Genomic DNA, 26,704 nt, shown 5'->3' on the forward strand with positions numbered 1-26,704 from the left:
TCTACCGAAGCTTCTCTGTGGTTAGCCTACGGGACAAATCTAATTTTCTTCCGGAAAAGAGCAGTGTAAAATGCGAAAATAACGCGGACGGATTTCCTCGGCGGAGAGCCACTGGAAATATCCTCCCTCGAGATCCGAAATCTCGTATCACTGGCTCGACTTTTATCGATCTACACTTTCGATACCTCGCCGATCTCCTCGCAGCTAAAATCATAATTATCACGTGGGACCATTTTTGGAAAAATTTGGCGATATCGTTGCATTGCGTTTAACTTGTTCCAATTATTCGAAGAGGAAAGATATTCTAATTTGACTTATCTTACTCGCAATTACCGTAGAGCAATTTTTATTCTACGCCAAGATCCGTGGTCCATTAATTATAAATTCCTCGCCAATTCACTTTCGTCTCGACGCCATTATCCAGCCATCCAGTCAGCTCGTTAAAAACCCGCATACCGCGGCGGCCGCGTTACCGTAGCTCCCTCTAAATAATTTGGGCAGGATCGGCCATCAGCGGGCCACCGCGGCAACACTAATTAGCGCGCGGACCGCTCGTGTATAACAATTCTCGAAATGGTCGCCGACAGTTGTTCGGCAACCTCCGCAAGGATTCCACGGGCAGTCCAGTAAATTCCGGCACGGCGGCGGTGCAGGCCCTTGCCTGTTTCCACGGCGGACGTTAATTCCCCGTAATACCCTTATCTCGGAAATCCCGCGACAAATTCGATTAGAGTGCCGGGCTCGCAGACAAAATTATAAGCGTCCTGAATCGGGATCGCTCGGCACGGAGCGACCAGGCTCGCGATTACGGGGTCGTTCGGGTTCGATTGGACCGGGGGACCGTTGGGATCGGCTTCGAAACTTCCGCGTCGGGTCCCTTTTCATCCCTCGGGGGCTTGTTCTTTCGCGTGTAATTCCGAAATTGCGGATTCTTCGCTCTCGGGCGACTTTGCACCTTCTCGGAGAGAGACCTTGAACCGAGAGCCGAGATAATACCATCGGGACGGCGAGGAATCTCGTTTTTAGGGTCGATACCCTTCCGCGTCCTTTCCTCTCCTCGTTGAACTACAGTTTTTAATGAAACTCGGAGAACTTCCTTCGGCTGTTTGAAAAATTATGGTAGAAGGACTTCATCGATTTTCTTCCGAGGAGTAGCAAGATAGTCCTTGGAGGTTTTTCGGGCACTTTAAGGAATCCTCTGGGTTCTCGATGGACTTTCGAACCCTTGACAGACTTTCGTCCTTCCTTCGAACCATGTGTGTGTGTGTGTGTGTGTGTGTGTGTGTGTGTGTGTGCAAGGCTGGTTCGGTGCTTGATGAGGTGGCACGATCGTCTTTCAAAAACTTTACCCGAGAGGCGGCCATAAATCCTGCTGCGCGACCGCCGCGTCGGCTTTGATCCTTGACAATATATTGGCCGAAAGCTATCCGGGCCATTGATCAATTCTTCAGGCCTCATGGAGCCCCGGGTGTCGCGAGAGCCACGGTAAACAACCGTGATGAAGATCTGTGGCCGCGCGAAACTCTTTCGATGAAAACTGGCGGGCACACTTTGGCACACTCGTCCGCGGGCCAATCGAAAAGATTACGACCCCTCGTATCGAGACAGTCGATGAGATGCCCGGGCGGAAAGGTCAAAGTTCCTCGAGAAATGTCACAGACTGTGTAACTTCGATCATGCTGGCCGGAGCCTCGATCACACGCGATCAATGCACGTCTATAAACCTTGTAATCCGTATCTACCTCGAGATTGCTGAAACCTCGAGGAGGCTTCTTCGTTTGCTTCTTCGAGGACGTCGCCGTGGAGAATCCCCGTTCCGCGCAACGTGACGCATTCTTCTCTCTGGATAAAACTGTTCGCGCCGTTGTACGTCGCCGGCACGTTTCAGCTTTCCAACGTGACGCGAAACTTACCGAGGGCCGAAAGTGTTTTCGCGCCGCTCGCTGAAAAGCCGACGCCGCTACTCCTTTCTCGCTGCAGCTGTTGCTCTTCCGTCCTAATTCCTACAGGTTTTCTTGCTCCCCCGTTCCCGGTATTAGGTCAACGAAATCTTCGAAAAACAAGAGCCGAAAGTGCTTTCCGCGAATCTTGGGAAGTCGTCCATGTTGTCGCGTTTGTTTGTGAATCGGTTGGATTTGTTTGCTCGTGCTTATCTATCTCTCGGCGTTGGTCTACCGGCGACACAATTTTTCCTGGTCCTCTTCTATAGCTCCGATAAGTTTTCAAGCTCTCCAGAAATTTTTCAGAGAGTCTAAATATTTCTGGGAACTTTGTAAAATAGTCCAAAGGCTTCGCGAAATTTTTTAAGCGATTCAGGAATTTTGGAAATTTTTTTGCGTAGGTCAAGGTTTTAGAAAATTGTATTGGAAGTTCAAAGGTCTTTAGGAATTTTTTTCTAGAAAGTAGAAGGTTTTAAGAAAATTTCGAGTGAGTCCGATGATTTTCTAGCGTGCGAAAGAGGTCCAGAGAATTTTTTCGAAAAATCGAGAAATTCCAAAATCAGTCATCCGGCGAGAGAAATTTCGTTTCGACAGCCAGCGCAACCGGTTCGTTCGACGCACAGTTTCCCTCGGTATTTCGCGAAATGAGTTTCAACCTGTTCAGCCTGGAAGCAAATGTCGTTTGGCCCCCCCGAGTGAGAATGCCGGGGGTTTGCTAAGTAAACCGGAAGCGCATAAAAGACGCATCAACCGTGTGCAGGCTCTCGCGCGGGGCTTTGCGCGGCCGGTTTAACGGTCTCTTTGAACTTCCGGCTGGCTGTTTGCTTTGTCCTCGAGGCCGGGCAATACGCCGCGTCGTTTCGAAATTACGGGAAAGCCAGAGGAGAGAGAAAAAAAAAAGGGCCGGGCTTCGATCGTGGCCCCGGCATTTCCGGCGCGCGCGAACTGCGCCCGCAAAGCGAACGAGCGAGCGCGCCGCGACGACGACGACGACCCACGCGGGTTTACTTCCCCGGGATTCTCTCTCTCTCGTCAACGAGCTGTTATTCGACGGTTTTCCCTCCGCTGTTTCGCCACGGGGGTCGGGGAAAGCTTTCACGTTGGAGTGTCTCTTAAGGAGATCCGCGCCGCGCCGTTCCCCAGCTTCGCGGTAGACGCGAATGTTAACGAATCTACTGGGAGGAATCCGCTTTGATTCCCGGAAACGCCACGGTCTTCAAAACCGCCGCGACTGAAACTCGTTTCGTTTATGCGCGACATCGAATACAATCTCGCGAAGCGCCGCGATCCTCGCCGACTTTTGTCGAGAAACGTCCAGAATTTCTGATTATAATTAGACGAGCCAATTTGTCGGAGTTTGGCGTGTCTTCCATGCAGCTGCGAGAGAGCATCCTCGAACGGAGACGAAAAGCTTCGTCCGTCTCGGCGCGGAAGAACCGCGAGGAGTCTCGATTTTACGGCTTCGAGACGGGGTCGAGTTGCGTAGGAAATAAAAGTCCTCGCTGCGAAGAGGTTTTGCGCAGCACGCAGGAGTCTTATAAAACGACGTAGAGAACGCCGGAGCGTATACGTAAGCGATCGTAAAAACGTGTATCCGAGCTCGCAAGATTTTTCGTTTCCGGCGGATTTGCATATCGCCCGGATCTCCGCGCTGGTATTTCCTACCCGGGGAAGCCGGTTCGCGTTTGTTACGCGATTACGCTGCCGGGGAATTCTCGCGTTTGTCACCTGAAAAAAGTCCCGATCCCGTTGGAAACTACTCGGAAACGTTCTTAGCGGAAGTTTGGACAGCTTAATGCAGCCGGGGATCTGCGAGAGAGCTGCGCTAGGTGCCTCGGGGATCTTAGAAAAATGGATCGTCTAGACGAAACAGGATAATAGTAGACGGAGTTTTCCGTGGTTATCCGATGATCCGATCGATCCTGGAACGCTGTCGCGGATCCTGCTGGAACGTCGGGGATCAACGAGCAAACAGAACGTGGTTCTCGACTTTCAGGAAGAAACGAGCCGGATCGGTTTTCTTCGGCTGAAAACGAACGGGAACGGACCAAACCAGCGCCCGGTCTTTGTCGGGCTCGATTAATACCGCTTCCGCTCTGCTCCGATAATCAAACATTCCCCGTCGCTACTTACCTTGGGTTCGGTTCCGACGACCTCTCCCGGCAACCTTGTTCGATATCCTGTTTCGAGCATTGAACGCTGCAGTCGCAGGATCTAGGGATTCCTGTGTGCAACCTTGCTTGCGGTAACTCGAGTCGATCGTGCTCCCGATACCTTGGCAAATTGAGACGTTCATCTGACTGGAAACCTACGTGAACACAATTTTTTCGCAGCCTTGCGCTTCGAGGACCCGATACGAACGATTTCCGTGCCACGGAAATCTGCGAAATTCCACTTATTTTATTTAAAACGATGCCTGAGACTTTCGACATATATTTTTTTTAAATTATTCGAGTCGAAAGGATTGCAGTGTCAGTGCAGCATAATCAGCGAGGCTTCTTCAAAGATCGGAAATTCCGTGCCGCAAATTGGCCAGGCGGAAGGCGCGACCGCGGGGAATTCAATGAAACGTTCGGGGGAGCACGAGGAATCCGTGAACGCGGTGTCAGCGTGTTTCGCGTCGCGCGTTTTTTTTTTCGGACAGACGGGGCTGGGCTGTTTTCACGCCGGAAAAGGCGCGCAGTGTGCATCCGTTCGGTGGATCCGCGGCGAGAATTTCGGCCGTGCAATTCCATCGGCATTGATCGTTCCGATTCCGCGTCCCCGACGCCCGCCCGGACACAGAGATCTCTTCGGGGCTCGCGTCCGCTTTTGGGCGAGGCATTGCCAAACGTTGGGACACCTCTTCGACCGGTTGCTCTCGACACACAAAATGCACGTGCGATGCAGCCCGCCCGCGCGCGGTCCCTTCGACAGAGACCTTCGCCGCTCAGCTGGGAAACTGGGTCACGATTCTGTCACTCGTCAGCGAATATTTTGTCGTCGTTATCGATCTGCCGCGGCTTATTTCACCGTCCCGCGGCTCGCGGCATTGTCTCTCTGTTTCTTCTTGTTTGGTACGCGAGCAACCCTGCAATTACAAAGCTGAAATTATTCGCCGCGATTGCGCGAGGAACTGTAATGGACGGTCGTTTAAGTAGTGGTGGTTCGACATTGGTCAGACGCAGGTATAGCGACCGCCCTCTCTTTATCGAAGATCTTGGTTTAAAGGAGCGGCGACTTTTAAAAGTTTACCGAGCCATGGAAGGCTCCTCGCTTCTCATACTCCACGTTTATGCACAGCTACCGTTTTACAGCAAAACTCTATTGATTTGCACAGTTTCTTGGTATGTCGAGCTCGAATGCTTCTCTAAGTAGAGCTAAGAGGCTTGTTACAGTATTTTCTATTTAAGCCGTACTTTAACGAGCCAGGCTCGTTGCAGAGAGCTCTTATAATATTGTCTTTAAGTCGGAATCGAATTCTGTACTCATGTCGCCAATATTTAAACATTCATAGGTAAACGCAAATACACAGTAAATATAAATTATCTTTATTCTTTTATAATACGGAGAGGGGTTAATCGAATTGAAATTTCAGATATAATATACTAAATCAATGTACTAATTAATTTTTAAATCTGAGCAAACAGTAATAACTATAATAATAATTATTAATAATAGAAGCTTGTCTAAGAAGGCAAGCTAACTCCGGTGAAGATCAGAAAAATGACGCGACAGGGGCGAAATGAAACTTTATTTCGAAAGGATATTTCCGGCTCCATTCTAATCAATCCCGCGGATAAAATCGTGAGTAGAATTCTACGGGTTACGAGGTCTCGTTTTTCGCGTCGGCTCCGTCACGTTTGCTGACCCCGTGGAAGCAGAGGAACCCCAGCGCTGCCAGTGGAATAGGTCAAACGTATATCCGGCACGCGTGCGACACTGTTGTGTGTAGTCGTTTGTTGAAGGCAGAGTCGTGTCACGTCTTGCGATCAGTCGGCACGATCTCAGATAAGGGAAGGATCGTTCAGTTGTCTTTCAGGCGTCGATCAATAATCTTTCCGGCCGTATAAATAGCCGGTATTGATCCCGGCAGGTTGCACAGGCCATGTCGTTCTGTCGCGGTGTCAATATTTCAGGCAAAAGATAACTCCCCGAGCAGTCTTGCGTCCGACTTATCGACTTGCAGCTCTCCTTATTACCGAATCCTCGGCTTGAATTATTCAGACGGGAGACTACTATAATTTAGCATTCCGCGCTTTATCTCTGGATCGTTTCGAAATAGACGTGCCGGTGATCCAGGCTCTTCGCAGGGCGCCGTCCGGCGACGGAACGATCGCGGTCCGATAAGATCTCGTTCGACGACCGTGAGCCGGGTTCCCGAGCAATTAGCGGGGTAGAATTTTTGCCGGCCTTACGTGTGTCCCACTAATTAAAGCGGGCACGGCCGCGAAGAACGCACCCTGACCTCGTTCCCAGGGTGCCTTAAACCGCATCATCGCGGGGCAATCGATCATTCCGGCCGGAAAATGGGACACGGCGCGCCGGAGGACCGGCGAAAAAACCGAGGAACGCCGAACGCGGGATCGAGGGGGGCCGACGAGAACTCTCGCGTCGTAAGTTATCCTGATCGACGAGAGAACGGGAGGCGGCCACGGGAATCCATTAAACAAACAGAACGAGCGCGTGGAAACCCTTTGCGACGCTTGTTACCGTTCGATTCGATCGGTCTTCGTCCGGATCCCCGCGACCTCTCGCCAACGATACCCTGTATTTTTTCACGAGACCCACGCCCCTCCGTTCCCGTCCTATTCGTTCCGGCGACGGCTTCTTTTTTTTCTCTCGTCCCCTTGTAATTTGTGACTGCGAGCTTTTCCGCCCAGCTTTCCTCGGCCTTCCCATTGCTTTTCTATGTCCTCGCTCTTTTGTCATCCCGTGCTCATGATTATCTGCTCACGGCGTATAGCGCGGATCCTGCTCTTAGATGTATTCGACCTCGCTTAGCCCTGAAACCACTCCTCCCATTTTTCGTATTAAATCGTGGCGTTGCGAGCGACTTAAAATCTTGATAATATCGTTTATTATCTTCGAAAAATAAAATATGAAGTACGATATTAGTTAAAAGGATGAGAAAAACCTCAATGCAGAGAATTTCAAAATTTGGGATCGCTGGCAACCCCATGGGATCGTTCTATGGTTAAACGCGTACAAAACTGCTCGCGACAGTCCAGCAAAATAAGCGTCCAGCTTTGTAATAAATATATGTATAAAAAATATGTATATGAAGCACGCTTTGAAGTAGAGTAGGAGTTGATTAGGTCCGACTCTCGTTCGACGGTCTCTCTTTCGTTCCCCGGTCCCAATTTATCATCGTAATGTAAAACGGCCGTGTTTCCCGGCTGTTCCACTTCGCGCGGACACCGCGCCGGGATTTACGATGTTGTCGAGCGTAATGGATACGGCGGAAAGTTGAGTCGGCACACGGGCGACGCGCGCGTCACGCGGCTAATTCTAATTTCGGAAACTTTTACCTTTACGACGGCTCGTAATCCCCACGGCAACGTCGGCGTGTGTGCACCTCGAGTGTACCTAAATCCGGGTGGGAGACCGCGCGACCGTCCGGTAGGAAAAACGTCGAACTGGAATAACGATCGGAACGGCTACCGAATGAGTCGTAAAACCTAACGCGTTTCGGATGCGTCGTTACGAGAATAGCGCGCCTATTCTCTCGCGAAGATGACGAGGGACGGGCTCCGTGGAAGTCGTTCGCGTCCAGACTTAGGCTGCATTAACTACCGCCGCGCAGTATCCCCTAAATTAACCCGGCTTCCCGCGGATCCTGTATCTTCCAAGGCGTTTCTTAACCGGGCCACGAATTATGCAGATATTATGCGGGAGGATCTAAAATGTATGTGAGACGAGAAACTGAGCACAAAAATTGCTTCGTATTTATATTAATTCGAGCGTAAGTCAATGATTGCGACAGCGCAGAAAACGGAAGCATTATTCGTTGGCGCTACTGTAATTCGAGGCAATATTTTATTTAATTCGAGAGCATTGCAAACTTATTTACCAACTGCGAAAAATTCGCATAATCTAGAAACGCTGAAATAATTGTCGAAAGAGCAGACACGGTATTGTCTGATCAATGGTTGTCGGAAACTACTGTACGAAACATCTATTATTGACTCGTTTCACTGGATACGCGTATCCATCGATCTCTCCTTTCGTATAACAGTTCCGGTAATATTCCGACCGACTCTCTGTACACGAAAAAACTGGCTACGAAATTCAGCGACTAACAATATCCCTGCCGGCGTTGTTAAAAATGTTCCGCGAGCGAATTTCGGGCAGGAGGCGCACTCGGAAACACGTACGGCTCGTTGAATTCGAGCGGCGCGCGCGTTTCGAGGGTCGACGAAATGGGGAAAAGCCCATGGAGTCGATCGGCGAGGTCCTTCTGGCGTCGAATGCAAATCAAAAGTTGACAATGGTAGTCGTCCGGCGACAAAGGCTTTGGGATAGAACGTCGAGGATCGGCCCCTCGAAGTCGCGGAATCCCCGTCGGGTTCGCCCGGTGTTCCGCAAGTTTCGTCACGTTCCAGGTCGAGTTGAACGCGCGCGCGTGTCCCCGGCGTGCCTGCACGGGAGAATCCTTGACCACGAAAAATTACCATAGAAAATTAAAGAGCGCGGATAATCGCAGCTGAAATTTCTCCTCTTAATAACGTAAGCTTCCGTGCGAGACTATAATCTGTCTGGATACCGTAATTAATTAACTAAAACGACTATCAAACGTCGGGATTAAAGCCACATAATATAAAAGCGATATTCGTGTTATGGAAGAGACTTATCAGTTCCTCCGTACCATTTCCGCCATAAATTAAAGAGGACAATCGACCGCCTAGTCCGCGGGGGTGTGCTGTGCAAACCGGGCGGCTGCATTTTGTCTCCGGTTCCACGGATTGTTTATTCGAGCGACTCTTCAAGGATTCCCGCGATATCAATTCCCTCGGCTGGACGGGGAAACCAGCGGATAGAAAATGTGCGGCTGCTTTTCCCGAAGAATTTTCATTCTTCTTCGATTGCTCCCGTCGAATTCCCTCCCGGAACGCATTCCGCAATTGTGCATCGACGAGAAATATTGTGCTCGGGTCGACGGGAATTTAGGGGTAACGGACACCCACGCTGGTCAGTCGTTCGGAGATAATTTAATAGAGCCGAATATAGCGCGGGCATGTGCGTGGCCCCGTGTCGCGGAAAGTTACTACGGCACTGTTTGTACCGGATATATTAATGGGGCACGGTCGTGGGAGTTCGAATTTTAATGAACCTGGAGGAAAGCGGAACTCCGGTAGCCTCTTATGGACCTTAACGAGGAACTTTATTCAATGCAGTTCTATGCATCCGCTTGGTACTTAAGACATTCTGCATGTTATTATGACAGTACCGGGAAGATGCTCCGTTGACGTTGTGCATAGATTTGAGAATGGCTGTCGGTTTCGAGAGAGATAAAGGGAGCGAGGAGAGCTCTATACGTTAATCTTCGTTTAATAATATGATTTAATAATACGATCTCTACGACGCTTTCTGATCACTAGCATTGTCATTACCATTGAGAATTACTATATATATATGAGCCGCCCAGTGCACACATCGATTAACTCCACTTTTTGAAAAATCTTAAATTTAAGTGTCAAAGCACTTGGTATAGTCATAACTTTTTATATTTATAATAACTTTCCTGAATAATAAAGATTAACACCATTAAACGGCAAAAATTTTTTTTTTTTGGCTATTCTTTCTTGTTAATTTTATACATTAAATTATACTTTAAATGAAAGAAGCTATATCTGTATTTATTCATTCTACATTATATATGTGAATCTATGTTATAACAGGAATTTTAAAAATCAATGCACATCATTTCATCGCGTTTCTCGACTTTTTGTTTTATGGAGTTAGTCGATGTGTGCACTGAACGGCTCATATATATATATATAAACTCCTTCAGTAACGACATACATTTGTTCCATATCTCTAACGTACGAGGTAAAATCGTCTGGATCGCACCTTTTATCTTACATCTCGTACGCATTCGCGGTATCCGGAATGTTTCTCGGACGACGGGATTGTTATTACATTTTCATGCAAAGCGGTCCGAATAAATAAGTTGTAAAGATAACGGAACAGACGCCTCGAGAGGCGGAAGCAACAGCGTTAACCGCGCGAAGCTCTTCCGTTCGGCGGGATCGTCCGACGGCCGACAGTTTAAAATATCGGAGCGACAGGGAGAACGCTCTCGGGGGAGCGCGGGAATTCCAGAATTATGGGAACGCATCGGGCCGCGCGTAGTTTCCTATAAGTTTCAGTGCGCGAGTTATAAAAGTCGGGGGGCCGACCGGGCATTCCGGAATTTATGGCCGGTACGCGCGACAGAATGAGACCGCCGCGCCGGGGCGTGTCTTTATGCGAGGCATTAAAAATTTTAATGGCGACCAGTGAACGGTCCTGATATCATTGTCGACGATCGATGGCCACGGAGAGCTACGTGGTCCGATCCAGCACCGTTGTTGGATTTTTCGTGGGACGCTCGATCCACGGGCTAAATTAATTCCCTCGCATATTTAGCCTGACCCTCTGGACGACAAATTATTCCTACGGATGATCGTGAATAAAATATTAGGGGTTTTACATTTCGGATTGAATAATCGTTGTACCCTATGCCCCCGTTGATTTATTCATCGCGTGGCCCGATGTTCTAATTAGTTTTTCCGCGGCGTTCGTTTATTGCGAAATTAATCGACGACGGCGCGAACGTGAAATGAAATAAAATTTTTTCAGACGCGTTTATGTGTTCCGTTTTATTTCACGGAGGATCGAGAGAGCGTTCGCTCGGAGTTTCATCGGGGTCTGGTCTCTCTCCCGGGGTTTCTCAGACGTCGCAACGATCTGGACACGTAGACGCGGCTCTATCGATCGCGGGGGCATAATTTAAGCAATAACGGAGTCACGGAGCCCACCATCTTGCTCGATCTCTCAATTACGGTCCCGGTCGGACGCGGTCACCTGTGGAACACTATTAACCGGATACTTTGACAACATCCGACCGGAATAGAACGGTCTCTTTTGTGCGTAGCATTGTCGCTAATGCCAAGTGCTATCAGAACCAATTACCCGATGCGACGGTTAATTTACACCGGGCGCGCATCCTGCGGAACTCGATGATATTAAGATCCGCGCGAAACGAATGGAATCGCTGCGGTAGTTTGCCGTTCGCGCGGACGGCAAACTACGGAAAAATTGCACTTTGGCTACGGACGACAACTTTCCAGGCCATGCAGTGGATCGGGGCGAAGAAGCGTCCCGAAAGTTCCCGGCAACTTGGAGAGATCAAGCACGGCGGCCTTCGACCACTTTATTAGAGGTTTAACGGCTCAATGAAGCTCGTATCGGGAGAAGCCATTCGTAACGCTGTTGTTCGCCGGAACGGTCCGCCACCATTGCGTAATCCGATAAAACTGCAGGAGAGAAAGAGAGAGAGAGATAGGGAGAAAGGGAGCAAGGCGGGAAACGAATTTCCAACGGTTGATCTTCGTGCTTGAGGTCAGGTTCATTGCCAGCCACTTGTGTTGCGGCTAAACGAGTAGCTTCGCCCCGATGCTTCTATTCGAGAACGCGCAGGGCGGTCTGCAATTTTATCCCTCGTCATCCCGCCCCCCCCCCCGCCCTGAACGATTTCCGCGGTTGCTGTTCTCGCGGCCCGAAGGGGCCCGTTTTTTTTTCTCTTTTTTTTAATATCAACCCGCTGGAAAGAGCGCGCGCGCGCGCGGCACGGGTTACGAAATTTTCATACAAATTTCAGCAATTTCCGCGGCGCAACGTTAAAGAGGATTAAAAGTTTCGGGGGTCCGAGGGTGGTGCGCGCGGAATAATGTAACCGGGGGTGGGAGAAAAAAGTTGAGTTACTCGAGCTGCGCGGTTGTAATAGAGGGGTGAAATGAAGCGGGCTGATTCTACGCGGAAAAATGCAGATGAAACGTGGGACGGGGAGCTCTTTTCTACGACGCCGCGCGTTTCCGCGAAATTTTCGTTCGCAAGGGTCGTCCGCCGCGTAAGTGGAAAAGTCGTGCTGCGGTCGGACGCGTCAGATTCCTTTGAATAAATCTGCGATTAAATCGAGGGTTATAGTATTTAGTAGAACGGAGATAAATTGAATATTTCGCGGAATTTGTACTGAAATAAATTCTATACCGAGCGGAGGTCACTTTCTACTCGAATTTTCTCAATTGTCTTTGCTTTGCAAGTGATTATAGAATATTGCATTATTGTTATCATACACCTTGCTCTAAACGTTCTTCAGTTTCGTCTTTTGTCTCTGAGCTCTCGATGAAATCTCGAGCCTCCTCGCTCGAGATTGGTATTCTACGGCGCTGGATCATGCTGTCTACGTGGAAATATAGATCCGTACTGGCAAGTAACATCCTTCGGCCGAGTAACAGTCTGCGAGCAAGGGCGTTAGCCGCAGGGTGCAGTCTAACAACGCCGTCCCTGCACTTTCGTTGCCGCGGCCGCAGCGACGCTCTGCGTCGGCATTTCAGAGGGAGAGAGAGGGCTCTTCTTAATTCGACACCGGCGACCTTCCGAGACAGAGAAAGCCGGAGAGTGAGAAAGCCAGAGAAAGAGAGACAGAGAGAGAGATAGAGACACGGAGTGAGACAAGCAGAGGTGGAAAACCGGGCGGAGCCGCACTCGAGAAATTCCCGGAATTAGATCAAGCCCTCCCTAACGAGGAAGTAATGAACGAAGTGAAACTTCAGAGCACTATGGGCCCTCTTTGACGAGGAGTAGGACTCTTCGGAGGATCCTCGCCGGGAGGATGAAAAAATTCAATTGGCGCTGCACTCTGTCGCGGGGACGAGGCTCCCTCTCTCTCTCTCCCTCTGTCTGTCTGTCGTCTCGTCATTCGGCGCTGACAACTTTATTCGGACAACTTTGGCTGTCCCAAAGCCAGACGACTCCTCGGCAGGTCCTCAGATTTTGACGTCTGCCGGGAGATCGTAGCTGTCTCCAGTCTCGAAATTCCTCTCTGCACTCCGCGACGTCATTTGTCTTCCTAATTAAGCACGGGATCCACGAAATTACAGGCTCTTGTTTTCGTAAATCATTTCGGAAGCATCCGAGTGTATAACGCCCACATTTCGGCGCATTACTTCGCGTAATTTCGCAACCATATTATAGTCCGTCGAGATTTATCAGATTAATTTCAGGAATCTTGCCTCATCCATCTTCCGGCACCTTATTCTTCTCTTCTTTTTTACCGTGGATCTAATCATTCTAAATCTCTGTACCTTTTGCGATTTTACAATGAATCAGCTTTCGAGCGAGACACGATTCGAGTCGTTCGTTAAATATTTAATATTCCACGCTGAAGAACGTCTCTCCGTCAGCAACGTTTCCCGAAATTACGTCGAAACAGCCGAGTCGCGGGCAATTTCTCAATACCAGCGACACTCTCTTCCGCAACGGACCGAAGCTCCTTCGGTCCCGGTCCATTAGCCGTCCGTCTAATTGCCCGGGACCACGCCGAATTCGTTCCTCCATAATTAGAAAAAAACGATGCTCGCGCGCTGTTTCCTTGTCGTGGACGATCTCGCTGGAATTCCCTGGAAAACGGTGAACACTTTCCGACGGAGACAATGGGGGCTCGCGCGAAGTTGCGCGCTCCGAGAGGAACGCGATATCCAGGTCGCGTTTCGTTTTCAGAGAACGGCGGAGAGGAAAAAAATAAACGTCCGGGTATACGGTGCTTGTCAACGCTCTGTGATCGTTCCGGACGGAGGGATGCGATTGGCAGGGTTCTCGCCCTTCGTCGTCTGTCGGAATCATCTCCGAACCAAGCCCTTCGCCCTTCGGCGCACGTCCGCTCGAAAAATGTTCGACGGATTTACGGCCGCCACTTGCCGACAGAAGCGGCTGGGAGACTCAAGAGAGAGAGAGAGAGAGAGAGAGAGCGAAACTACGAGGAAACAACGAAATTTTATTTCCTTTGCAGCGGAGCGACGTCCCGACGGCGACGCTGTAAGCCCTCCTCTGCAGGGTAGCCATCGATTTTCTCGCGAACTGTCCGCCGAGGATTTCCACCGGAATATAGCAACGAATGTCCTGGACCCTGCAGTCCCCTGCTATTTTGCATTCCTTGACGGTAAATTGCGGCAATCAATTTCGTATCTTCTAATCCAATATTGAGACGTTTGAAAAAAAGTTGTGGTTTGATGGATATGCTGTTCCATAGCAAATGGTATTATCTGTACATGGCAATACCGACATGTCTTTAAATATATAAAATGAAAGCATTAATCTGAGAAATATTAAGAGATATTAAAATATAAGTATACAGATATTTTTATATTCATTTTATTATCTTCGATATAGATTAGTATACAATTCATTATTTTCGAAAACCAAATTATTAGTAAGAAAATAAAGCTTCTTTAAACTTCATTACTTAGAAATATCTCGCTATTAAAGTAACGAATTGTCGGTCCTAAAGCATTGAGATTTAAACGATCTTACCCCTCAACGAACGGCAACTCCCCGCTTCGCCAAACAAACCGATTTCTCCCTTCTTTCGTCCAATTAACCCGGCAGACACCGCGTCGCGCAGCGATCTCACGGATTTTCCCCATTAGCCCGATTCGCGATTTTAATTATAAATTAAAGTATAATTAACGCGATTTTCGTATTCCGGTTGTCTCATTAGCTGTTGTTCGACCGATCCGCGCCGCGCATGTAATTAAAACGCGAGCAAACGCCGGTCGTCTTTTTCGAGAATTCCGGCCCGACGACGTGTCACCGCTCCGGAAAACTCGCTCGGCTGGGATTCGAATAATTGTTTATGCGGCAAAATAAATATCACGCCGCGGCTAAACCATCAAGGGTATCGGCGCGCACTCGCAAGCGTTCCGGTCGATCCCGTTGATCGCGATTAATCGCGATTAATCGCGATTAATCGCGGCCGTTGCGTCGATCCGGATTTGCAATTTTCGCTGACGAAAGACGAGCTCGGAAATCATTTCCGAACGGCCGCGTTCCGCGACCGACCCACCCGGTTTATTCGATTTTTCGCCGACCACGAGGGCCTCCCGTAAATCCGCTGAATCCCGGCGACCTGCGAATATTCCGGCACGCAGTAGCGGGACACCCCGGGGTGTCGTCGCCGAGAGCACAACGCCGTAAAACTTCGGGCGGCGAGAACTTTAATGTCGGTTACGTGCTAATTATGCTTGCTCGTTTAATTTTCAATCGGGTGCCGGCGGTTTACGGTCTACGTGACGCGCGCGACCCGCAAATTCGTGACAATTTTCGACGCCGCGGCGAACGTGTAATCCTTTTCGGAAAACGCGAAGCAGTCTTCGCGCGCGATTCTTTCTCGTCGCCGACGATTCTTTTCCTCTTTGACTGCTTTGTTGGCTCCGCGCAAACAATTCTCTTTTGTTCTCTTTGCAAGCATTACGGGGATCCGTTGGAGAACCGCGCGAGAGAGAAAGTGAGAGACTGCGAAATAAGCTTCTCTCGCGCTGAATTAAATCGGCCAATCCATTAGATCACGCTCGGTCGCTCGTAATTTACCGTGGAAAATCTCGCCTCGTTTGCATCGTCGCTCGTCGTCGTCGCCGGTTTTCGAACGAACGTCGAGCCTCTCCGGAGAAGTTGACGTTAACGCGTCCGCTGTGTTTTACTTTCACGGTTGGCTGCGACGTATCCAAAGGGTTTCATATTTGATGAAAATTTCCGCGAGAATTAAAGAATCAATTACCGTAATCAACTTCAAATTGCTTTGAAGTTCCGAGTTGGTTTTAGGATCGCGACGCGCCCAGTCAAGGTTTTAACGACCCAGTCGTCTCTCGTCCTCGCGAATTTTCTAAAGGCTGTCGAGACCGTCGGAGGACTGACTGTATTTCGCTATAGCACGTTAGCTGTGACGTGTTTGAACAGACATTAGAATCTGCCGGATAGTTAAAGAAGCAATCACCGTAATCGAGTTTAATCTGCTTTGAAGTTCTCGAGCGGTGTACGGAGTTGCAGTGATCCTGCTAACGAGCTCGTTACAGGGACCGCGTTATTAGGCGAGTCAGCCCTCTCGATTTCAAGTTCGGCCGATCCTTGGCGAAGCGAGGATTCCACCGGCCGACGGGGAACAATGCCACTTTGCATCGCGTCCGTCGTCCGACGAGAGAGCGCGTTAAAGCGAGCGCGGGACATCCGAGGCGGAAAAATGGGCGTTGAATCGAAAACGCGACGATGCAAAAGACCGCCTCGGACGAAATGAATGCCGGACGAGAGTACACACCTACACGGCTTCCCCCCCCCCCTTTTTCTTCACCCCCGTCCCTCTTTTCATCTGGCCGCGCGTTTGTTGCCGCGATCCGGCTGAATTTCGGCCGAACAAGGACACGCTCGCTCGCCTCGCTTCTGGAATCACCGGAACTCTTCCGAGGCGTTCGACGCGCGCACGATCGCGGCTTTATTTCTGTTTTCCTCGTCGTCGGACGATCAAAGGATCACCGGGAGTTGATCACTGTTTTATTCCGACCGTCACGAATCGACAGGATTAAAACGGATTCGATGGCTCGATTGCGCCGTCGAACGGATTTTTCACGGTATCCGATGCGCGAATCGTATCTACCGACGGCTATTACCCGCGGCAGCCTCGAAAACCACGAAAATATTCGCCCAGCCGTCGAAATAGCTGCGAAACGACGGCGGTGATATTTTCTGACGAAACACGTTGCTCGAACCGCTCTACGACGCTCGCCGCGATCGACGCGATGGGATAGAACCATCGGCCGCGAAACTCGGGATTTTATGGCGCGGTGGAGAACGTTCGCGGTTCCGGTTTTTACGGGTCCTAAACCCTGTTTAGTATTCCGGCGCTCCTCAAACCGACCTTCTGCGAGCGAACCCCTTACAACCTGGCCCCGGACCTTTGTCTCGCGCGTTCTTCCATCGCGGCGCCGAAATTGCCGCCGTTCATGTACTTTCACGATCTACTGACAAGCCCTTTACATCGTCGATGGCTGCGATAAACCGTGTGAAACGATTCTTGATTCGAAGATTCAAAAATCAAACAAAATATGGGCGAATAAATAACGTTTTCGCTTTTTAGCATTGCCCTAACTTCTGCTGGGAGATCCAAGAAAAGTGGATTTGAAATATGATCGTTTTTATCCGCAACCAAAGTTACCCAGAAACCCCTCATTTCCCGGAGATACGATCATTTTGATGCACCCTGTACAACGGCGTCGCTGGTCTCGGTATCGATCGGAAAAACTCGTCGGAGAATTAAAACTGCGCCCGACGCCGGCGATTATCCGACGAAAAAGAATCGTCGAGCTCCTCGGGTCGCTCTCCGTCACGTTCTTTGCGAACAGTTCGCCCGAGTTTTTTCTCTCTCGCCACGCAGACGGGTTCGGCAACGGCGAATTAAAAGTTCCGCGTCGCAACAAATACACAAATTAATTCCGTTTCTCGGCGAGGTTTATAAATTGAAATTATTTCCATCGACGATTGAAAACTCGCTCGTTCACCTCGTCCCCAGCGCCGGAACAACGACGACCGTTTCATTTCTCTCGGAATCGCGTCGCGATTGTATTTGTTTAACATACACGCCCGCGTAATTGTTCAATTAATTTGTAGATCGGGAACGGACGAAACGTTCGCCGCGAGCGCGCGTACACGCCGGGCGAAGCATTTTTTTTTTTTAATTGTCAACCGCCGCGACCCAATTTCGGTCGCGTAATAATCGCGGCCCCGCGAAAGGGATCGAAAGTTTCGCTCCGCCGCTAATTTACGCGGGCTACTTTTATCGCGCGATAATTAATGAATCGAGTTTCGGCTACGGAACGAATTTTATCGTCTCCGCCCCCACCCTTCCCCCTCCCTCCCCAGGCTCCCGGTTACGGCGAGTAGTAAATTAATTGAACGCTAGTTTCCGGATATTAGATTCAAAGGGCAGATAAATCTCCGTCTTTAATTAGACGTTCCGGATCGACCCAATTTCCCCCCGTAAAATATTAATGCGCGCGAGCGAGCGCGCGCTAGAGCCGAAAGTTCCGAATTCCATTCGCTTTATCGCTCGGCCGACGAGGCAAGTTTTCGGTCTGGAAACAAATTGTATCGAGAACAATTTCGGTCGTTTGTTTCCCCGGCGGTACAATTCTTCACGGCGTCGGGCGTCGGCCTTCCCCCGGAACACCAACCAAAAATGAAGGAACGCCCCCGCGTGCTCCTCGGAGACAGGCCATTCTTCAAAAGCTCTCGCCTCACGCATACGAAACTCCGTTGTTTCTCTCGGAGGCGCCGCTGCGTGGGACACGTACGCCGTTCCGAGATTAAAGCGCCGCGGACGCGCTCGAACGAAATGCCGAGCCTGGCTCGAAACGTCGTCGAACCCTTTCGATATCTCGCTCCGTAGAACCGAAGATAAAAGGAACATTTTTCAATTTTGACAATCTACTTGACCCTAGAAAGATAACCTACGTCGCAGAGTCGCCTGCGAAATAAACCGAAGACTGTTGATTTTTGTTAATTTTTCATAGAGGTCTAGTGATTTAAGTTTAAAATTACTTAATAAATAAATATCCATTGTTAGTATAAAATTGACGCCTTAGAAAAGCATGCGCCTCTGAAGCGTATGGTTATCTTTTACGTACGTTGTCATATGGTTATTTTTCTAGGGTTAAACTGAAATTTTCATCGTAGTATGCGTAAAATAGGGAAAATCGTATTGCAACTTTCTATATCGGATGAAATTTCTGCGATTTCTCGAAATATCCGCCGAATTGATTTTGTCAGGTTATGACATCGTAATCAGCGATTACGCAAGGACCCGCCGCAAGGGAAAGCGAGCCTCCGGCACAGCCTGTCGAAGTTCGCGGGATTCGCTTAGAAAACCCGGTTGCACGTAGAAGTCCGTGGTCCATGAATAATATAGCGATTTAATCAAACGTAAAACGTGACTGTCGCCGAGCGTACGACAAGAGAGGGTAGAGGCGGGGGGGAACGCGAAAAGCGATGCTCGCGCGAATAAGACGGTATCCCGTGATTCCATTTCGAGGCCACGCCTCCGCAGACCGTGTGCGACTTCCTGTCTGCAGCGCCGCTTCGAAGTTCCGAAAGGCGACGCTTATTACCCAGAATCCCCGGTATTCCCCGGGAATCCGGTTCTCGAGACGCGTATCCCGCAGACGAATATTTATCCAAGCCCGTATATTCTTTTCCACCGCGCCGCGCCGCGCCGCGTCTCTCTTCGATCCTCTTTCCGCCCGGATTCCATCGCCGTTTGGAATTTATCTCGAGAGCGTGTCGCTCCGCTTTGTTCGTCTAATGAAGTTCCATCGAGACGCGCGGAGCGAGATCCTGACGAGGCGACGTTGCTTGTCTACAAGCTGTAATTGTCGCGGCGCGGCGAAAGGACGCTGCGACGACAAAGTACGGCGAGCTGATGAACTTCGTATCCGTGATTCTCGCAGCGAAGCTTCACGGGTCGCCGGCCGTCGCTCTTTCCGCTCCGCCATTTTTCCAATTACTTTATCCCCGATGTAACTTCGTTGGCCCTTTCGACGTCGAGGCCGGTCGCGCGGGTCTTTGTGCTTCGTAAATCCCGAAATCAATTTTCCAGGATGCCGCTTATCAGATGTTGGAACCACAGTTTCATCGATCCCCCCCTCCCCCCTCAAGCTTTTTCCTTTATTCCACGGAGCACAAAGCCTAACGAACGTCGTCGCGGGGGATGTTCGATGAAATTCTTGATTTCCTCTCCTTCCTCGATTGCACAATGCGACGAAGAAGTATAAGTACGGAATTTTAGAAAATTACGCGCACAAGTCGTACTACTTCGTCGTGGTAAGCAGAGCCGGGATTTCTCGTCGCGAGCATTTTTATCCCCATTATTTTAATGCGCATCCAATCCGCGGCGAATCCTGTCTCGACGGTGAATCGTAGGCCAATCAGAGAAGTGCAGCTTCTATAATACCGGCCGGTTTATCTCTGCATGTGCTCGTCGTGGCGAGGCATTGCCATGAATCCGCGAAATCTACGCGACGACATCAAACTTTCCATTTTCCTTCTCGTCGACGAACAACTTCGCGGATAAAGAACGCGTACGGAATTTTAAAAAATGACGTGTACCGCGACTGCCTTCCTGCGAGCAAGCCAGGAAAGATTGAAGGTATTGTTGATCCTGCGGAGACCGTTGGCATCAACGACGGAATAAACCGGGCCGGATGAAGGGGAGAGATTTCGCTCGCGAAAACAAGCTGTTTCTGCGCGCAGACAAGCCCCCGGAACGTTTTTGTAATAATCCTTCCCCCGTTTGTTTGTTCCAGCCTTCCGCCGGTAGAATGCAAACCGGAGCCAAGATCTGGCCGAGGGCCTGGCGGCCGTCCCGCGCCCCTCCTCCGCTCCAGGACCCTGCCAGCGATCGTCGCGCCCGGTTTGAACATCCTTCAGGCGCAGATCGATGCTCGCTACAACGGTGAGTTAATTAACACTAGAAAGACGGGAACTTGAAGACGGGAAAATGACTGCTTATCGGCAATATAGCTATAACAAACATAAATATATATAAGACAAAGGATAATCTTAAGGACTTTCTAGGAGAATGATCAAGTTTGTGTTGCTCTAAAAAGAAAGAGGTTATAATTGACATATCGTGTATATACAATATTTACAAATATACAAAGTGATTTATTAATTACCTAAAAAGAAAGAGAAACGACAATTAAAGTCTATTCTCCTCAATTCCTCCCAGGTCGATTATTGTATTTTCTTTTATAAAGTCACTTTTATATTTCCACACGTGTTCGCTCACGTCGCCTCTCTATGTTTTGATATCGCTCGTTGAGCATCGATATATATCGATTAGAGGTCGCGCTGGGCTAATGAAGCGCGGCTAATTTGATTTAAAGACAGTGTACTTTCTTTACATATATATACCGGAAATGAAGGAGGGGGGGGGGGCAACAACAATGATTAATAAACACATTTACATGTTGCAGAAAAAGTCACAAAATTATAAGAAGCTGTGTCATTATTTACATAATTATTTTTCTACTTGAAATTGAAAAGCAATCAAAATGACTTGCTTAGGCAATCCAGTGATAAATGCTTCTTAATCGAGACGACGCGAGCTCGCCTAATCCGTCGACTTTTTAAACCCTTCGCGCACGACTTTCCGGCAAGGACTTTTATCAGTCGAGTCCCCGGTGAAAAGGGGAGGCGTGTCCTCTCGCGCGGCGCCTCATTCAGCGGCTGGAAAGCTTCGCGCCGAAACGCGAAACGAATTTGCCGGGCGGTAACTACGACGTCGGAACTTCGCCACGGCGAACTTTCGAAGCGCTGCTTCAATCAAGTTCCATTCAATTATAATTTCTGTAATCCTTTCTGCAGCGAGAAACTTCAACCGGTTCGAACCTGTCCGGGAGTATTTCAGCCTCGATCGCGATGAAAAATCCGATAACTAATTAGCACCGGAACTACCAATTGGAAGTTTCCTATTTTAAAAGAACGTGTGATTTTTAAAAATCGCCCGTCTGGTATCTCGACGAATGTCGTCAGTTATTTCGAGGATAATTCTTCGACTGCTCGTTTCGAAGGAGGTCTTGGAAATCGCGACAATGAGGAAAGATTTCCAAGATCTCGCAAGTTCGTAGCGTTCCCGGGTGGTGGGCGAGCCGGGCAGAATGCAATGCGTTATCTAAAACAAGGATCCCGTCCGAATGGTTACAGCTGCGTCAACCGGTCTGTCCGTTGCATCCTCGGGAGAGGGTGCAGCTTCCGGGAAGCGTGGGAGTACCGCATCTCACTGCCCGAAGCTGCTCGCGCCGAGGATATCCTTCACGGACGACACGATAGGTAAGACGTCTGCCGGGGGGGTAGTGTATACGTGTGTGTATCCGATCAGCGCGCGCGCGCCTGGTAGAAACGCGAGAAACTTGGACAAGACGAACACCGTTCCCAGAGAAACGCGTCCGTAACGGTTAAAACTTCCGGAAACCGATGACGTCCGGACGGAAACAGAAATTCCTTTTCTTCCCCCACCCTTCCCCAAGCTGATCCGATTTCGAGATACTCCTGGGGATCCCGTTCCCCGTCGCGGGGACTTCTAGGTCAATTATTTATACCCGCGGTTCGTTCCGCTAATCTCGACCGTCGTTAATAGACCGCGGATCCCCGGCCGTTTAGAGATATCCGGGAGTTTCCGAAATCGTTGAAACGCCCGGCCACGGGAATTCGATAAAAGTCCGTGCTCGTTTCTTGCTCCCGCGGAACAAGGTAACTTCATTTTTCCCGGGACCCCCGTGTTTCGCCGAAGAAAACAGCACCGTGGAAATCCGTTTTTCCATCGCGTCTACCTTTTACCTTTGGAAATACTGCGACCGCTGAGTCGTAGTCTGGTTTATGCGTGTCCTGAGACACCCAAGTTCGTGGATCTCCGAAGCGCTGTCGCTGCGCAGTGATACCATTTCCCAAAAGGTTCCAAGTAGTTTTGTAACTTTGCACGATTTTTATGGAGATCGCTTGTACTTCGCGCGAGCTGTGCACCGCGTGCACGGTACGTATACGGGAATAGATTCTACACCGGTGAAATAACGAAATAAGTGTATGTGAACTTGTATCCTGTTCGACTTTGTTCGCAGAGTCGGCTTGCTTTTTTAACACGCCGTATTTGCTTTCGTTCGTAACTCGGTATGTTTTCACGAACTTCTTTTACTTTGTTCGCGCGGTGGAATCTATTCCCGGAGTGGGGCTCGACACGCCACGTGACACCTATGTACATACACGTATACGTCGCGCGGCAGCTTTCCGTCGCTGTGTACTTCGAAAATTACATTTCGGCGGACTTTGCCCGGGGAAAAGTACGCCGCCCGTTCTCACGACTCTTTCCCGTCACTTTTCAAGAACGCCGCGTATCGGACTCCGGCCCGGCGAACAGGGAATACTCGAAGGAGCACTCGAGAAGCGGCCGGCTAAGCACGACCAGCATCGGCGGCTCCCAGCCATTGACCAGACTGGCGAGACTCTTAAACCAACGACCGAGCTTCACTCCGAGCGATGAAATACCGAGGAGGCTCTCCTGGGAAAGGTACGTCGCTAGGAACCTGCGACCTCTCTCTCTCTCTCTCTCTCTCTCTCTTTCTCTCTCGGAACCACCTCGGAGCATCGGTCAACGTTGAGACCGTTAAAAATTGGCCTGGAGACCCTCCAGGCTGTTCGAGCAAACAGCGAGAATCGCGCGACTCGCCGGTTCTCTCGGCGAGTCACCTACTCGGCCGGTCATTATTCTTCAACTCCGTGAACGTCCAACTTTCAACTTCGGGGACCTTAAAAATTGCCCGTGGCACCGCGGCCTCGAATCACACGGCGCCGCGTCCTCCGCGATGATTTTTCCAACGAGCTGTGCGCGTTTTTCCGCGCCGCGGATATGCTCGTAGACGTTGACAAGGTCTCTACCTTGCGAATTTGCCAAATTCTCAGTTACACGAGAAGAAATATTTATAATTAATTTACTATTTCAAGAATCTATTTCCCCAGCCTAAAAACTAGGTTATAGATAGTAGCGTTAAAATCGGGGATCCTATTAAAATCCGAATTTTCCGAACGCAACGAGGACTTAAAACATCGGCGCACCGTCGCCGAAGATAAACCAGTTCCAATACGAAGAGATTGACTCGGTAGGATAGACAGCGGAGGAAGAGTTAGCCGTATCTTCCACGGGACTTTGGGAACTGTTTCTAAGTCCTCGATTAACTGGGATGAACGTCGGCCAGGCATCGAGGACTTTGCGAATAAGCTTTAAACCATTGCATCGTCTGGCCTAGGACTTTGGAAATTGATCTTTGCGCTTCGATTTATTTCTTCGAGTATCCTATCGTTAATAAACGACCGCCGTAACGTTTGCATTGTTATCAGAAACTCGTGGTCGCGCAGGCCTGTGTCCACGGTAATTTCTGTATCGAGAAGTTTGATAATTGGTTCCGAAGCCTCGGTCAATTTGTGTAAGCGGAACAGGTCCTTCGAGCGACGATTGTCGAACGAGTTACTTAGCAACTATCTCGCCGTGATCGAAACCGATGGACATTCGGTGGATTTCGCGCACCAATTGGCTCGCCTTGTCGTCTTGTAGCAACGTGTCGGCGTTTGCGGAACGCGTTGCTCCTTTGACGAAAGCAGGGATTCGTTTGCTTAGGTGTTACGCGGGGATAGAGCTTCGGGTCTCGATTGCTTTCAAACTCGCTTCTGTTTCGGAGCGCGGAGCGGTTTTCACCGGCGCATTTGAATGGCGGAGCCTTGGGAGTCGGCCCTGCGGGAAGACCCTCGATCGCTTGCTAGCCCCGGCCGGTTCATTTTATATGAGACGTTTTATATCGGGCTCGCCACCTTGGCGGGATATCCTTCGCGATTCTTTTCATCGCGCCTTCTTACAGAGTTTCGTCGGTATTCCGTGAAACTCCATCGTGGAAAATTATTGGCCGGAGAAAACTTTTCAAAAACTTTTCCAAAACTTTTCTCGCAGTTCAAGATAACTGTCGAGACAATCTCTGTCTTTGTAATATTATTTTATATCGAGTGAACTAAAAAATCTCGCTCCTTTTCTTAAAGTCCTGCCAAAATCTAGACACAAAAGATATCTAATCAAAAGGCCGCGGGAATTGTTAATCGCAGGTGATAAATCGCTCCACGGCCATGGCCGCGGAATTAGCGACGGGACACTGGTCGCGAGGATCGATGGGCATTATTTTAAAATCGTCGCGTCCGTCGCCGTCGAAACGGGAACAAAGATCTATTGCGTGACAGCTGGCGGGAAAACATCGAGGCTCTGTCCTGCCGTGTACAGAAAGGGGTTCGACGAGCCGGGTCGCGTACGTGTGCGGACGGGGTCCGTCGTCCGTGTGTTAGCGCGGAACGATTCGTGGGACGTCGAGGTTCAATTTGCAAATGGATGCGACCCGGTTTCTAACGGCGCGCCGGAGACGGGAGTTCGAGAGCGAAGAGTCCGCCGCCGGATATTGCCACTAGCCCGAAAATATTGCTGTTTTATTGGGGCGAATCTATGCCACTCGAGGGTGCTCGCTCGACCTTCGTGGTCGGTCCCGGCTTCTCCGTATTCAACGGCGCGGACGGATTTCACTGGAACTTCGTGTCAACGATCCGGTGGACAAGACTGGACAAATCCCGCCGTCGGCGAGAACAAGCTCGAGTCGTTTCGCTCGAGCAGATTTCGCGATCAGCTTTCTTGAAAATACCTGCCAACGATTTTTCACGCTTCGACTGTCGCGTCGTATGTAGGTCATGGAATTATTTGACAGTCATTGTAGCGATTTTCGAGTAATTATAAAAGTACTTTATAGTTGAGAAAATAATCGACGATTTTATTCTTATTAAACGAAATACTTTAATGCTACGAAATGTCAAGGCTGCAATCGAGATGTTAATCGAAAGGAAACCTCGACCGTTGAATTAGTGGGACAATCGGGATGCCCGCGAGGCGTTAAGTCGGCCGGCATGTCTCTTCGGCTTGCCTTTCTGATTCCACGAAACGAGAAATAGTCGTCCTCGCCGGGATTCTTGCCTGTCCGCGGATTGGCTCCGTCGCACGGTAATTGGAAGTTACGCGTCTAAGAAAACACGGGAACTTCTCGTTTACACCGCAATCGTGGCCGACCGTAGCCGTCGTCCGACCACAGTCGACTCGTACCACTGGCCGCCTCGTCTCGCTCTCGACGTTTACCCAGCACTTTTCCCTTGCCCGATCCGATCGCGATGGAACCACGTAGGATCACCTCGCCGCGTCGCACACGATTTAAATATAAAACGCGCGGGAATCGAATTTCCAAGGGGGACCCCGCGGTATTTAATCTCGAGACTGCGACGTCGCTGGAAGACCGTACTCGAATTTACCTCGGCCGTGTGTAGGTCTTCTTTTTTATCAGAGTTATGCTGTTATCATCTCGTGTGTCTGACCTTTCCTTGGCCATCAACTCTGAAACCTTATCCACCTACCGGGAGAGTAGAAGCAATTATCTCCCCTTGGACGAGCGCGCGCGCTTGGAAATTATTTATAGTCGACGACGCTGGCTCGATTAACGCGTTCTTCCTTCAAAGCCTTTTACCAAATCCAATAGAGACGTTCGAATTAATTTTACCAACGATCGAACAGCTTTCTTGCGAGCGAAAAACCTGCGAATTTCATCCAGCGGACAGACTTTGTTCTCGCGCGCGAAGAACGGAGAATTTGCAATTTTCCTCCGATCGCCCGACCGCTTCTCCCATATGTTTTCAACGAACGCAAATAGAACGTCGCGTCGGCGAGAAAGCAGATTGTCACACCGTGGAAACAAAGTTCGACTCGGCAATTTTTCCACGGTCGACTAACGAGCCGGACATTTAACATGTTCATTAGGGTCGCGGAGCACTCGTCACCCTCCCGACGGGACGGGTCCGGTTTGTTTTTCCGTCGGCGGGAAACAGGAATTAAGTAAACTCGGGAAAATTCAAATGCCCGCCGACTGGGGTAATTCGACGTCACCGCCGCGTAATTCGAGTCGAGGTAATCGCGGCTCGTCGCAGAAGGTGTTCCGTCCGACGACTAGAAAAATAGGGGGAGGGGGTTGGTGGGGACAATGTTAACGCGAAGGGATAGACGGCCGCAATTTCCTCTGATTTCACCTTGTCCGAGGAGAACCGTCTTCGACGAGACTCTGCTCGGGAAATCAACAGAG

The 26,704-nt window shown here is 49.8% G+C and overlaps 1 protein-coding gene across 3 annotated transcripts in view; it reads left to right on the forward strand.

Moving 5' to 3' along the window:
* Wake (ankyrin repeat and fibronectin type III domain containing protein wide awake) overlaps nucleotides 1-26,704 on the forward strand; it is a 161,979-nt gene that overhangs the window by 77,535 nt on the left and 57,740 nt on the right. For all 3 annotated transcript variants that reach the window (XM_078178143.1, XM_078178145.1, XM_078178144.1), the window contains exons 3-5: nucleotides 20,309-20,457; nucleotides 21,711-21,836; nucleotides 22,884-23,067. In XM_078178143.1, coding sequence (XP_078034269.1) covers nucleotides 20,309-20,457; nucleotides 21,711-21,836; nucleotides 22,884-23,067 — 459 coding nt within the window. The remainder of the gene's footprint in view (nucleotides 1-20,308; nucleotides 20,458-21,710; nucleotides 21,837-22,883; nucleotides 23,068-26,704) is intronic.

The sequence above is a fragment of the Augochlora pura genome, chromosome 4, assembly GCF_028453695.1.
Source record: "Augochlora pura isolate Apur16 chromosome 4, APUR_v2.2.1, whole genome shotgun sequence".
NCBI classification, from domain to species: Eukaryota; Metazoa; Arthropoda; class Insecta; order Hymenoptera; family Halictidae; genus Augochlora; species Augochlora pura.